This window comes from Schistocerca americana, chromosome 7 (assembly GCF_021461395.2).
Source record: "Schistocerca americana isolate TAMUIC-IGC-003095 chromosome 7, iqSchAmer2.1, whole genome shotgun sequence".
In the NCBI taxonomy this organism is placed as follows: domain Eukaryota; kingdom Metazoa; phylum Arthropoda; class Insecta; order Orthoptera; family Acrididae; genus Schistocerca; species Schistocerca americana.
In genome coordinates, this window is record NC_060125.1 from 122,487,419 (window position 1) to 122,503,328 (window position 15,910).

Here is a 15,910-nt window from a genome sequence, read left to right on the forward strand (position 1 = left end):
AAACTGTAGCCAGAGTGTCTGAAATGGTTAATTAGGTCCTGTTGGACTATGCTTGGCGAAACATTGTCACATTGAAACCAAGGTCCGTGAGCGCACTCTTCACTTTTACTACCCTCGTTCTTGAACACGTCACCACAGTGCTAACTTTTCTCGTATCTCACTCTGTTATCAAACGAGGTCACGAAAACTGACACCGTTTCTGGGACACTTAATCTCCTTGGAAAGACGACGACCGTGACACCTAGCTGATTTCTATAATCTAGCGCACAACTAACCTGTAGTTACGAGTTCCACTCAGCACTTTTCTGTAAAATTTTCGGGGTGAGGACATCGCAAAACGGCTGCCGGTCGCGTGTAATCTCCAGACGCCCTTCACCGTTTCCACCGATAAAAATCCTAATAAAAGGAGCACAGTGCGCACAGCGGAGCCACACCTCGGCAGGCACTCGCAACAGCCGCAGCAATGAAGCACGCCGTCGCCGTACTGGTCGCCGGGACGTTCCTCCTGGGCTACTGTGCAGCGCCCGGCGGCGCGCAGCAACAGGCGGCCGGCGGCTTCTTCAACGCCATCTGCCCCGGCTGCGTGGACGCTATCGAGGGGGCGGCGAGCGCGGGCGAGGAGTCCGCCCACGACGCCTGGAACGCCGCTTTCGGCCACGAGTCCCCCATATACGAGTGGGCTGAGCACGTGGGTAAGCGGCGCTGCGGCCTTCTCGCCTCTCATCTGTTCCGTACCTGCTTATAGCAGCTGCTATCTGTGTCTGTCAGTTACGTGAGGCAGGGCGTCTCGGTCAGCAGCTGAAGCCCTGCCTTCATAAACACAAGAGCAGTCGCGATTTTACATTTACGCAGTGTCAGTCTTCCTAGAAAATTGAAGCGTCTAAATGAAGTGATAGTCATCTCGAGGTTGAAGCTCTTTTTATGTTGCTTGCCGGCCGGTGTAGCCGAGCGGTTCTAGGCGCTTCAGTCTGCAACTGCGCGATCGCTACGGTCGCAGGTTCGAATCCTGCCTCGCGCATGGATGTGTGTGATGTTCTTAGGTTAGTTAGGTTTAAGTACTTCTTAGTTCTAGGAGACTGATGACCTCAGATGTTAAGTCCCATAGTGCTCAGAGCCATTTGAACCACTTTTTTTTTTGCGTCGTATATACAGGGTGTCACAAAAGGCATTCTCAACATTTGGGCATATGAAAGGAATGATCATTCTAAGCAAAAACCTTTCGTAAACATGGGCTCTAAAACACAGACACTGAGGTGACAAAACTCGTGGGATAGTGAGATGCACGCATCCAGATGGCGGTAGTATTGCGTGCGCAAGGTACAAAAGGGCAGTGCATTGCCAGAACAGCCATCCGTTCTTAGCTGACCGTTGTCAAAAGGTTTCCGACGTGATTGTGGCGGCACGGTGAATGCGGAATTGTTGTTGGAGCTAGACATACGGGACATTCCATTTCGGAAATATTTTCAATATTCCGACATGCACAGTGCTAAGAGTCTGGCAAGAATACCAAATTTCAGGCATTACAACTCACTACCGACAACGCAGTGGCCGACGGGTTTCACTTAGAGTTGTCAGTGCTAACAGACCAGTAACACTGCGTGAAGTAACTGCAGAAATCAGCGTGGGCCGTACGACGAACGTATTCGTTAGGACAGTGTGGCCAAATTTTGGCGTTAGATTCCGGTAGGTAAGAGCTAGTGGTAGGGTTCGAATGTAGCGCAGGCCCCACGAAGCCATGGACTCACGATTGTCAACAAGGCACTGTGCAAACTTGTGGTGGCACCATAATTGTGTGGACTGTGTTTACACGGAGTGCACTGGTTCCTCTCGTCCAGCTGCTACTTGGACACCTTTTGCAGCCTTACATGGACTTCGTGTTTCCAAAGAACGATGGAATTTTTTTTACGGATGACAATCTGCCACATCACTGGGCCATATCTGTTTGCAGTTGGTTTTAGGAACATTCTGGACAATTCTAGCGGATGATTTGGCCTGCCAGATCGCCCGACACGAGTTCCATCGAACAGTTATGGGACATAATCGAGAGGTCCTGCACCGGCAATGCTTCCGCAGCTATGGTCGGCTATAGAGGCAGCACGGCAGAACATTTCTGCAGGGGACTTCCAACGACTTGTTGAGTCCGTGCTGCACTGCGTTGGGAGGTAGGACGACCGATACGGTATCAGAAGCTATTCCATGACTTTTGTCTAAGAGCTATAAGCAGTCTTCGATACGTGAAACAAATCTGTTCTACTGCAAGCTCTTCATTTTCCATATTTTCAGAGGAGGTTCTACGCACCAGAACAAGAAAAATTACTTAGTGAAACGACTCTAAAGTGCGTAGCTTAAGAATTATGAACATTTGTTTAGTATAAGAGGTGGTTTCGCAGTAGAAAAGATGAACAAGTCGTCATACCTCTTAAGATATGCATTGTTTACCATACAAGTACCTTTTTTTTTTTTTTTTTTTTTTGTAGTATAACACATCTGATGCACAATACCAAGACGAAGAACTACTCATACACTAAAGAGTCAAAGAGACTAGTACACCTCCCTAATACCGTGTAGGGCCCCCAAGAGCACGCAGAAGTGACGCAACACTCGTGAACTCGACTAACGTCTGAAGTAGTGCTGGAGGTAATTGACAACATGAATCCTGCAGGGCTGTCCGTAAATCCGTAAGAGTACGAGGATGTGGAGATCTCTTCTGAACAGTAGGTTTAAAAGGCATCCCAGATATGCTCAATAATGTTCATGTCTGGGGAGTTTGGTGACCAGCGGAAGTATTTAAACTCAGAAGACTGTTTCTGGAGCCACTCTGTAGTAATTCCGGACGTCTGGGGTGAATGCATGCAGGTGATTAGACAGGATGCTTCCGTACGTGTCACCTGTCAGACTCGTATGTAGACGTATGAGGGGTGCGATATCGCTCCAACTGCACACTCCCCACAACATTACACAGCCTCCACCAGCTTGAACAGTTCCCTTCTGACATGCAGGATTCATGGATTCACGAGATTGTCTCCATACCCGCACAAATCCAAGCGCGCGGCACAATTTGATACGAGACTTGTCCGACCAGGCAACATGTTTCCAGTCATCAACAATTTAATGTAGTGTTGACGAGCTCAGGCGGGGCGTAAAGCTTTGTGTTGTGCAGTCATCAAGGGTACTCGAGTGGGCCTTCGGCTCCGAAAGCCCATATTGATGATGTTCCGTTGAATGGTTCGCACGCAGGCACTTCTTAATGACCCAGGACTGAAATCTGCAGTACTCTGCGGAAGGATTGAGCTTCTGTCACGTTGAACGATTCTCTTCAGTTGTCTTCGGTCCCGTCCTCGCAGGATCTTTTTCAGGCCGCAGCGATGTCGGAGATGTGATGTTGCACTGGATTCGTGATATTCACGGTATACTCGTGAAATGGTCGCACGGGAAATTCCCTACTTCATCGCTACCTCGGAGGTGCTGTGTCCCATCGCTCGTGCGCCGACTATAACACCATCTTCAAACTCACATCTTGATAACCTGCCATTGTAGCAAGAGAAACCGATGTAACAATTGCGTTGCCGACCGCAGCGCCGTATTCTGCCTGTTTATATATGTGTGCATTTGAAAACGCATGCCTATACCGGAGTCTTTGGCGCTGCAGTGTATCTCTTAATGTAAGTAGTTTATAGCGCATATTTAATAGACGTTGCCGCTTCGAATTATTGTTTCTGTCGTATCCATATACTACCCGTTCCTCCTGAGACACCCTGTATATTTACGGAAACGCTGAAACTTCCTGGCAGATTAAAACTGTGTGCCGGACCGAGACTCGAACTCGGGACCTTTGCCTTTCGCGGGCAAACGGAAACGCTGTTCTCCCTTGAACAAATTCCTCTTGTTTAACACCCAAACACATTTCGGTGAAGTTTCACAATCTTGAGTGGCTTTATTTGCTGTCCACCAAATAGCAAATAAAGAAATTTCGCGTTAAGAGATTTGGAGGTTATGGCATTCACATTTATAACAATATCAAGGGAAAAAATTATGCCTTAGTGTCACATGATAACTTTTATGTGGCGCTATCACATTTGCATTACAGGTAACATTTTGCTCCAGTTTGTCATGTAGAATTAATCAGGATTTTTCTCTATTATGTTGTCTATATTCATTAAATGTTAAGTCTAAAATGAAATTATTGCAGGAAATGTTCAAAATGTTCTCCGTTAGCGAGGATACATGCATCCACCCTCCATCGCATGGAATCCCTGATGCGCTGATGCAGCCCTGGAGAATGGCGTATTGTATCACAGCCGTCCACAATACGAGCACGAAGAGTCTCTACATTTGGTACCGGGGTTGCGTAGACAAGAGCTTTCAAATGCTCCCATAAATGAAAGTCAAGAGGATTGAGGTCAGGAGAGCGTGAGGCCATGGAATTGGTCCGCCTCTACCAATCCATCGGTCACCGAATCTGTTGTTGAGAAGCGTACGAACTCTTCGACTGAAATGTGCAGGAGCTCCATCGTGCATGAACCACATGTTGTGTCGTACTTGTAAAGGCACATGTTCTAGCAGCACAGGTGGAGTATCCCGTATGAAATTATGATAACGTGCTCCATTGAGATTGGTGGAAGAACATGGGGCCCAATCAAGACATCACCAACAATGCCTGCGCAAACGTCCACAGAAAATCTGTGTTGATGACGTGACTGCACAATTGCGTGTGGATTCTCGTCAGCCCACACATGTTGACTGTGAAAATTTACAATTTGATCACGTTGGAATGAAGCCTCATCCGTAAAGAGAACATTTGCACTGAAATGAGGATTGACACATTGTTAGATGAAACATTCGCAGAAGTGTACCCGTAGGGGCCAATCAGCTGCTGGTAGTGCTTGCACACGCTGTACATGGTACGGAAACAACTGGTTCTCCCGTAGCACTCTCCATACAGTGACGTGGTCAGCGTTACCTTGTACAGCAGCAACTTCTCTGACACTGACATTAGGGTTATCGTCAACTGCACGAAGAATTGCCTCGTCCATTTCAGGTATCCTCGACGTTCTAGGTCTTCCCCAGTCGCGAGTCATAGGCTGGAATGTTCCGTGCTCCCTAAGACGCCGATCAATTGCTTCGAACGACTTCCTGTCGGGACACCTTCGTTCTGGAAATCTGTCTCGATACAAACGTACCGCGCCACGGCTATTGCCCCGTGCTAATCCATACATGAAATGGGCATCTGCCAACTCCGCATTTGTAAACATTGCACTGACTGCAAAACCACGTTCGTGATGAACACTAATCTGTTGATGCCACGTACTGATGTGCTTGATGCTAGTACTGTAGAGCAATGAGTCGCATGTCAACACAAGCACCGAAGTCAACATTACCTTCCTTCAATTGGGCCATCTGGCGGTGAATCGAGGAAGTACAGTACATACTGACGAAACTAAAATGAGCTCTAACATGGAAATTAAGCGTTTCCGGACACATGTCCACATAACATCTTTTCTTTATTTCTGTGTGAGGAATGTTTCCTGAATGTTTGGCCGTACCTTTTTGTAACACCCTGTAGAACTTTATTATATCTGGTTTCTTTTTTGCATGAGTTTCATCAATGTTTCTGTCGTGATGCATTGTGCTTATGAGAACTACAGACTTTTTCTTTTTGGGAACATAACGCACCATTGTAATGTCACCTCTAAATGCAAACAAAGACGAATGACTCGTTCTTGAGGCAGATGGTTTCATCTCATTAGGACTTTCTGGTTTATTTTGTTTGATTGTTCCCACCACTGTAATTTGCTTCTGAAGCATCTCTTCTGCCAGCTGCACACTAGTAAAGAAGTTGTCAACAGTGATATCTTTTGATGATCGTTCAATGCTTTTAGCAAGATCTTTCACCACATTCAATCCAAGATTTTTCTGAATAGGTTCATGGGGCTTCCTTCCCGTGTAAACAATTCCGTCAAAAGCATATGCAGATGTAGCATCGCATAACCAAAATATTTTTATGCCATACTTGGCTGGTTTAGAGGGCATAGAGGGCATATACTGGGTGAAGCTGCATCTTCCACGGAATGGGACTAGCTGTTCGTCAACTGTGAGCGAATCATTGGGAATCATTCTATTTCTACACTTGTCAAGAAATAGTTCCCATACATAGCGAACAGCTGCAAGTTTGTCATCTGCAGATCGAGCTTCACGGGTACACCTGTCATCAAATCTTATCATTCTCCTTATATCCTCGAATCTGTTTACTGACATGGTGGCTTTATATGTAGAATTTGCCTTTTCGTCCAAGAATAATTCTCTAATAGGGACATCCCAACTCTTCTCAACACCGGAAAGCAGTAAGAGACCAAGAAAACCCTCCATTTCAGCAAGCGAAACGTTTTTCCACGTAAAGCAGCCACTCTTCTGCCTTCAATATTCGTGCAGTTGATGATTTCCTCTAGTGTTTCCTTGGAGATGAAATAGTCTCAGGCATCCTTAGGTTTACAGGTTTTCAAACCACAGGCTGGACCATGTGCCTTCTTTACGATATCATGGACAGGCATACGAAAATTTGCAGAAGGATCTAATTTTCAAATCGTTCCATTCCGACTAATGTATGTATAGTCTTCTATACCTTTTAATGGCGGTTCATACTCTGATGAAGTAATATTATCGGAAGGACTGTCATCTGCCTCAATATTCACATCTGCAGGTTCATTGGCTAATTCTTCACTACTTGCATCTTCAAAAATATTTCCTTCCTCGCAAGAATCATATTCTTCAAACCACTGAGCCACAGCACTTTCAAAACTAGCTGCATTTGCACGTACTGACTCTCTTGCTTTGCGTGTCGAAGCCATAGCAAAAGGCGTGTCTCTCGAACAGCAGCTTCTGCAGCACTAAACAAATCTTACTCGTAACAATATGGGCCTTGCAGCAACAAACTACAGTAACAATAAGGCTGACAAGAGCAGCACAGGATAACAATACTATGCAATAATAAAACATTTTGATAGCAAAAAGATCAATAATACACCGACATCGCCAATATGTGAAAGTAGTGTGTATTATTTTTTAGTTATAATATTACTACTACAGCTACTGCTGCTGTTGGCACTCCTGTTGCTGGAAATACCACTACAGTTGCTGTTGAATCAATAACTGCTCCCAAACAAATGTTGAGGACTTCTGAAGCCCTGCTTATGCATTCACGATGTATGGGTAAACGTATTGAATTATACAAAAAACTTAAAAAGGTATCTCGTTCAGACTTGATAGGAGGAATGTCACAGTGTTAGTGAAAGAGTACTGGAAAGCAGTTTGAAATCAAACAAAAAATTACAGAATTTTTAAAAAAAATGAAGACATACAAAGGCCTTGGAAGCCCTGTATATGCATAATTGTCTGCGATTATCGAGTGAATCGTAGCTATCAACACCCCCCCCCCTTCCCCCAAGATGCGGTAGTATGACTGCATCCAGTCATCAGTCAGCGGTTTCAACAGTATATGGAGCATCGGAAGAAACTTGCGTTATGCAGTAATAGATTCTTGTCTGCTGAAGGTGCTTAACCTTCTGTTCGGTGTGTTTACATTAAGCTGTATATTTCTTTCACACTGCTAACGGAAAGAATATTATGAGGCTAATTTACCTGAAAACTGTCGGTCGAAGTAATGTGGAAGCGGGATACGTGCAGGAAAGGGTCGATGGTTGTCATGGTAACTTAAGCTAGGGATCTCCACCACGCGAGACCGTCCCTGCTGCACACTGCATCGCTGTCGGTTGGCGACATTCGCGACATCACCTGCTCCCCTAAGTCACCTACGCGAGTGTAATGGGCAGCGCGCACGATGAGTTACGTTCGTCGCCCTGAAGCCTCACTTCTCATCTTGCGGGAGAAAGAATCACAGCTGCCATTCACAGCGCAGCGGAGCAGCCAGCTGTCGTGCACGACAGTCGTGCTAAACGTTTCTCACACTCGTGCACTTACCGATCAAAATTATCCAGATGCGTATTTATGGACATTAGTGTGGGATGTGTCCACCCTTCCTCTTCGAGGTTCATTCAATTCCTGTAGGCTGAGTTCCATAATGGCTTCTTCTAGTTGTCTTCCACCGTCTTCAGTCAGGCGGCTGTGAGAGAATACTAACCTCAGATTTGCATCCATGGAGTACAGAAGAGGCTTAGTTCGTCCTAGGTGACTAATGTCCTTTAGTCTTAGTCACGTTGGACTCTGGAGGGAAGTCGATGCTTCGAGTCATCCCCGAGGTGCACATTTGGGTTCAAGTCAGGATTCTGGTAGACCAGTCCATTTCAGGAGCGTTACTGGCCACAATTCATTGCCTTACGAGCTACTTTATTGGATGGTGCACTGTGATGCTGATTCAAGCAGTCTTCGCGCCCAAACTGTTACTCTACTGTCACAGAGTACACAATGGTATCAAACGTGTTTATGTCCTTTCCCAAGTAGCATTTTCGTAAACGCAAAATGATGACTGCACCCAAACCACAAAGCAAAACAACCCTACTGTAACACGCCCTACTCTGTTCTCACCTGTCAGCACTACACATGGTGGCAGGTAACGTTCCACACACATCCGCCAGACAGAAACCATTCCATCCGAAGCCCAGAGAGTATAGCGTGATCTGCCAGACAGAAACCTTCCCATCAAAATTCCAGAGACTGTAGCATGATCCGATATACAGAAACCTTTCTATCCAAATCCCACAGAGTATAGCGGAGTCCGCCAGAAAGGACAACCCATCCAAATCCCAATGAGTATAGTATGATCCTCCAGACAGAAACCTTTCCACCCAAATCCCAGAGAGTATAATGTGATCTGCCAGAGAGAAACCATTCCATCCAAATTGCAGAGAGTATAGCGTGATCGTCCAGACAAAAACCTTTCCATCCAAATCCCAGAGAGTGTAGCATGATCCGCCAGACAAAAGTCATCCACCCAAATCCCAGAGAGTATAATGTGATCTGTCAGACAGAAACCATTCCATCCAAATCCCAGAGAGTATAGCGTGATCTGCCAGACAGAAACAATTCCATTCAAATTCCAAAGAGTATAGTGTGATCCACCAGACAGAAATCATTCCATCCAAATCCCAGAGAGTATAGAGTGATTCATCGTTCCAAATCACTGTCCTGTGGCGTTGCCCCTTACGCCACGTAAAGAGTCGCTTAGCGGTGACCACGATAATGTTATGTATACATGGCATTGGTCAGCCATTGCACGTTATTAACTCCCTATGCGCAGCAGTCACTGCGCTAGCTGGGTTGATGGTAGGCCTCTGGCGCTCACGAGCGTTTCCTTCCGCAGATTACATACGTGTTTTCGACTACCTTCCGGAATGTTCGGCGTCGCCTGTCCGTCGGCACATGAGGGCCACCTGGTCTTCGTCTAGCTCTGATTATTCGTTCGTATTTCCACATCACAGTCACAGTACTCGTTGTATCATCCAAATATTGCAGTACCGCACCAAATTCGGCAGTGCACATCTGTACCACATACGTCAGCGATATCTCGCTGCAGTCCACAAAGACGACTGGGAGAGGCTGCGGGAGACCTGCCTTGTCTCTCCGCACAGCACCGCCCTCGCACTATGGTAAATTTATAGTCGATCACGGAAAAGTTCTGCCCAGTGCATGTGACCTCAGCTGAAGTAGTCAACATCATCGAGAAGAGCTAAAGAGTTATGGAAGTCTCAGATGGAGAGGTACTTATGTAAATGAGGAACATTTTTCTTCAAGAAATGAGTTTGTTAATTGGTGCTTCAAGTGATGCTTTAATAGCCAGTAACAGTTGTAAATTGTCGAGCACTCCTGTGGGAAAGGATTGTATCAAATCTTTTTATCATTCATGTAATAAAATGAACTAATATTTCATATGTCATAGGACCAAAGCGCCTTCATCCGAGCAGTGAAAGAACCCGCATTTATGGCTGGCAGATTGTAGTTTCGTGAGGTCATGACATTACCAACCATCAATTTGGGCAACCCTGACGGATTGTTCACTTAGCTGACATCGAATGATTAGTCTACGTTCATAGTTCGTAATTACTGAGCCCTCTGCAGCTGCTGACTTTGTAAAGAAGATACAGCACTCCCCGCTTTCTTTCATATTGGCGGGTCCGCCTCGGGCATGGATGTGTGTTAGTTAGGTTTAAGTAGTTCTAAGTCTAGGGGACTGATGACCTCAGACGTTAAAAGTCCCATAGTGCTCAGGGTCATTTGAACCACTGTTTTTGATAAGCGAAAAATATCAAAGTGACTTAACAAATTGTTGTCTGGAAGCAAGCGGGTCAACAGTTACAAAGAGAGACGAGTTGAGAGACAAATTTCCAGTGGAATATTGTTGTTACTTGTAAGATGTAATCATTCTATTCGTTAGATGCATTCGGACAACATCCAAGCGAACATCCTAGGAATACGATGAATGAAACGTTAGTTCCGCGTTAAATGAGACTTTCGGAATGATTTTTATCAGATAACGTTCGGATCACAACAGGGGAGAAAGTAACCAGCTATTTGCTGTACTAGAAGTGTTGTGACCACGTTGTATTGCGATCGCGCGCTATATGTACACTTAGCACACTTCTACACTACTGGCCATTAAAATTGCTACACCACGAAGATGACGTGCTACAGACGCGAAATTTAACCGACAGGAAGAAGATGCTGTCATACGCAAATGATTAGCTTTTCAGAGCATTCACACAAGGTTGGCGCCGGTGGCGACACCTACAACGTGCCGACATGAGGAAAGTTTCCAACCGATTTCTCACACACAAACAGCAGTTGACCGGCGTTGGCTGGCGAAACGTTGTTGTGATGCCTCGTGTAAGGAGGAGAAATGCGTACCATCAAGTTTCCGACTTTGATAAAGGTCGGATTGTAGCCTATCACGATTGCGGTTTATCGTATCGCGACGCTCCTGCTCGCGTTGGTCGAGATCCAATGACTGTTAGCAGAATATGGAATTGGTGGGTTCAGGAAGGTAATACGGAACGCCGTGCTGGATCCCAATAGCCTCGTATCACCAGCAATCAAGATGACAGGTATCTTATCCGCATGGCTGTAACGGATCGTGCAGCCACGTCTCGATCCCTGAGTCAACAGATATGGACGTTTGCAAGACAACAACCATCTGCACGAACAGTTCGACGACATTTGCAGCAGCATGGACTATCAGGTCGGAGACCATGGCTGCGGTTACCCTTGACGCTGCATCACAGACAGGAGCGCCTGCGATGGTGTACTCAACGACCAACCTGTTTGCACGAATGGCAAAACGTAATTTTTTCGGATGAATCCAGGTTCTGTTTACAGCATCATGATGGTCACATCCGTGTTTGGCGACATCGCGTTGAACGCACATTGGAAGTGTGTATTCGTCATCGCCAATCTGGCGTATCACGCGGCGTGATGGTATGGGGTGCCAATGGTTACACGTCTCGGTCACCTCTTGCTCGCATTGACGGCACTTTGAACAATGGACGTTAAATTTCAGATGTGTTACGACCCGTGGCTCTACCCCTCATTCGATCCCTGCGAAACCCTACATTTCAGCAGGATTATGCACGACCGAATGTTGCAGGTCCCGTACGGGCCTTTGTGGGTACAGAAAATGTTCGACTGCTGCCCTTGCCAGCACATTCTCCAGATCTCTCACCAATAGAAAACGTGTGGTCAATGGTGGCCGAGCAACTGGCTCGTCACAATACGCCAGTCACTACTCTTGATGAACTGTGGTATGGTGTTGAAGCTGCATGGGCAGCTCTACCTGTACCCGCCATCGCAGCTCTGTTTGACTCAATGCCCAGGCGTATCAAGGCCGTTATTGCGGCCAGAGGTGGCTGTTCTGTGACTGATTTCTCAGGATCTATGCACCCAAATTGCATGAAAATGTAATCACATGTCAGTTTTGGTATAATATATTTGTCCAATGAATACCCGTTTATCATGTGCATTTGTTCTTGGTGTAGCAGTTTTAATGGCCAGTAGTGTAGCTTTGATCGCAAAGTGAGTGGATGCAGACGCTATCAGCAGCAAGTGGTGAGCTGGGCCCGCGGCCACGCTGGGCAGACAGACGCTGGACCGCCTCTCCTTGTGTTTGCAGGCTCGAATGCAGGCGGCAGCAGCGGTGGCGCGGCGGCCCGCCGCACCGGCGCAGTCGGCGCCGCGCACGCCAGGAAGGGCGGCGCCGCCCGCGCCGCCCACGCCACCCACGCCGCCCACGCCGCCCACGCCGCCTAAACATGCACCCGACCACGAGCCGTCCGACGCTGCCGAGCGGAGTCTCCTGCGTCGAACTGCTCATTAAAAGACTACGAAAACAAGTGTCTTTGTTCACTCATCTGTATATTTATAAAACTCATTGCACTTATTTATGTAAGTCTATTTGTTCCACTTGTCCTCCCCTTGGTCGATTTCATCCAAAGTAAGCTCACATGTCACTTATTATCTAGAGAGAAGCACTGCGTGGGTAATAACCATTTACCTTCCGTAAGACTCGGTAGTGGGGTTGACATAGAAGTGTAACTCAACAACGTGTGGAGCAAATTCGACCAAATTTTGTATATACATGAATCATTATTTGTTTTCTTGGCACAAAATTACAGTGGGCGTAATATACCGACATCACTCCTAGGCTTTGGGCCGGGGAGGAGACGTCGTGACCTGTAAAATTATTCTATACCGACCGATGTTGGTATAAAATCCATAGTTCTTTTGGTCGCTGGACTTCTTGGTGACAATCGCGATGACGTGTTAACCTAGGAGCACGCAGGACGCGGGGGGAGGGGAGGGGGGGTGATGGAATGGGAACAAACACAGGTGACGTATCAGCAGTACTGTCACGCTTGAAACAATTCCTACCAAACTTGGCACACGCCATTGTCACAGTCACAAGTCGTCGTACTTATTTCTGAGTGTCGCGATCTCGTGCACCAAGTGTCTCCATCCCGGACGGTTATCGGCTTATCCCAGAGCCTGCTGAAGATGTACACTGGAGTTGTTCATTTGATCCATCCACCTGCTCTCTGCTCTTCCCCTCGGTCTCGTTTCTTCGATTTTGTCTTCCACGACTATTTTTTCTAGATTTTCTCCATCTCTTCTCACAATATGGCCAACGAAAAGGATACTTATTTACGTGACGCTAAAACAAAGGCGCCTGGAGATACTGAGTTGCTCAACAACGAACGCATTTGTTCTTCCTTCGGTCTAATTTATGCCCAGCATCCTGCACCAGAACCAATGCTTAAATGCAGCAATACGCTACCTGTCGTTGGCCTTAAGATTTCGTGTCACGCATCTGTAAAAGAACGCGACTGTTCCAACAGGCCGGCCTTCCTGCGCGGAACGTTACCGCTCTGTTCTGCCACATCTTGGCGATCTTCTTCACACCACACGCCCTAGAGTGCTCCGTCCTCTCATCTTCACAGCTTCTCCTGTCTCAGACGGTGCAAGATAGATGACAGAATTCACGACTTCCAGTTCCTTTAATCAACCTATCAGTTGGACCTGCGCTCCCTGATCCGTTATCGTGGATCTGGACTTTCTGAGATTGATGTCTAATCCACATGATACACTAACGTCCTTTACATTTGTTAGTTGTTCAGCAAGTTCATCTTTTCTGCTGGTTGAAAGCATGGTGTCATCGGCAAACAGCAGTTAATTAACAGTTCTTTCATATGTCTTTAGACCAACCATCACTTGGTATATGCATGATCCGTTATTGGTATAAAAATACGGTGGGAGTAAGATGCTTCTGCTACCCACTAAGGACGGGGTATATATGACAATGGGCATGTTGTAACAATATTAGAAAACGGCCTGTTGGTATTTCTTTCCGCTATTAAATTGAATTAGTAGCGTGTAGAAGTATAAAGTGCAATCTGTCTCTTGTTTGTGTTGATGAATTTCTCAACCAGGTCGCGAGAATGAGCACTGGAGCAAGCCAACAATTTTGTCAGCGTATTTGGGGAACAGAGATAGTGCCACACGGTAGAATATCGCGCGTAGATTTAACACCGTCTCTCGAGTCGCATGGTCTAAAGTAGCGGAAAAACAGTTGCCAACAATAGTTATTTTTCTCGAAACAATGATCAGTTACTGTTGTCACTATGCCTTCACGCAATAACGAAACGGAAATCTGACATTCAGATTCAACGAAAAGGAGTGAAAGTGGAACTATTGCCGGAAAGTTGTACAGAATATAAACGACACTGTCGACTGTAGGCTATTTGGGGGAGTGTAACTGCAATGCAGGCTGGTGAATCTGAAGATCAACGTGAACCTGGCTTACGAGGGACGAGGAAACCAGACATCCCGCTACCGGGTCGTGTGTGTCACCTACAGGGAATTAGGTTGACGGTCACATATACGACAAAGCCGGCTGTCTTTTCCCTTTGTTAAACAAAATTTCGAAATTTTGACACATATCCTTCACGAGAGATGAAGAGCTGGATATAGATCACAGATGTACATCTGTAGCAAGATTAAAATGTCGTGTTGTACTGTTTGTAAGTTGAAATAAATGTTTGCTTTCAAAACTCCTCGATTTTTTATTTAAACCCAGAGCGTTTCGATAAAAAATATATTTATAGAAAGTAGAGATGTGAATGAATGTGAAGAAATGAGATGAAATACTTACTTATTAAAAATTTAAAAAATTTGATTTTTTGTCACCACAAAAAAGCTGTACCAGTGTCTGCGACTCTTTGCATATCTATTGCTCAGGCAGAATTACAACTTTCGTCGGGATTGAAAGGAAATAGTAGAGCGAAATTTATTACAGATACAGATGAAATGCGTGCGAAATATATGCGTAAGCGGAAGAAGTCGCTGGAAAAATCTAGTACCTTACGAAAGCCTAACGCAGCAATTCTGCAAGTAAGTGTGCTACGTCTCCACTTTTGTATATTTGCGCAGTCCAATGCTATATCACTGTTTGTTATATCTGTTCAAGTTCAAATGGCTTAACTTATTCATCTCCAATATATCCATATACAGACTCTTTTTGCGAGCGGTCCTTTCCATCTGCTGAATTGAAATGTAACTGCGAGGCGCTAGTTTGAAGTCCAGCAATGAAGGTAGGTTGTTTGGCACCTACAATAACGTCTACAGGAAACTTGAAATATAATTCTGGTAGTTTCAAATACAAAGCTTTGTGTTTCGGTACATAAAGACGAGGTAACTGTGACTGACTCTTTTGCCTATTATTTTGTAAAAAAAAATCCACTTGGGAGAACGTGATTTTATATCGATGTCTCCCATATAACATGTTACTTATACACTCCTGGAAATGGAAAAAAGAACACATTGACACCGGTGTGTCAGACCCACCATACTTGCTCCGGACACTGCAAGAGGGCTGTACAAGCAATGATCACACGCACGGCACAGCGGACACACCAGGAACCGCGGTGTTGGCCGTCGAATGGCGCTAGCTGCGCAGCATTTGTGCACCGCCGCCGTCAGTGTCAGCCAGTTTGCCGTGGCATACGGAGCTCCATCGCAGTCTTTAACACTGGTAGCATGCCGCGACAGCGTGGACGTGAACCGTATGTGCAGTTGACGGACTTTGAGCGAGGGCGTATAGTGGGCATGCGGGAGGCCGGGTGGACGTACCGCCGAATTGCTCAACACGTGGGGCGTGAGGTCTCCACAGTACATCGATGTTGTGGCCAGTGGTCGGCGGAAGGTGCACGTGCCCGTCGACCTGGGACCGGACCGCAGCGACGCACGGATGCACGCCAAGACCGTAGGATCCTACGCAGTGCCGTAGGGGACCGCACCGCCACTTCCCAGCAAATTAGGGACACTGTTGCTCCTGGGGTATCGGCGAGGACCATTCGCAACCGTCTCCATGAAGCTGGGCTACGGTCCCGCACACCGTTAGGCCGTCTTCCGCTCA

The 15,910-nt window shown here is 46.3% G+C and overlaps 1 protein-coding gene across 1 annotated transcript in view; it reads left to right on the forward strand.

Annotated features, from left to right (window-relative positions):
• Positions 1-447: 447 nt before the first annotated feature.
• The window catches only part of LOC124622770, a 48,224-nt gene continuing 32,761 nt past the window's right edge, over positions 448-15,910 (forward strand). The window contains exons 1-2 of the mRNA XM_047148561.1: positions 448-692; positions 12,113-12,204. Coding sequence (XP_047004517.1) covers positions 464-692; positions 12,113-12,204 — 321 coding nt within the window. The 5' untranslated portion in view covers positions 448-463. The remainder of the gene's footprint in view (positions 693-12,112; positions 12,205-15,910) is intronic.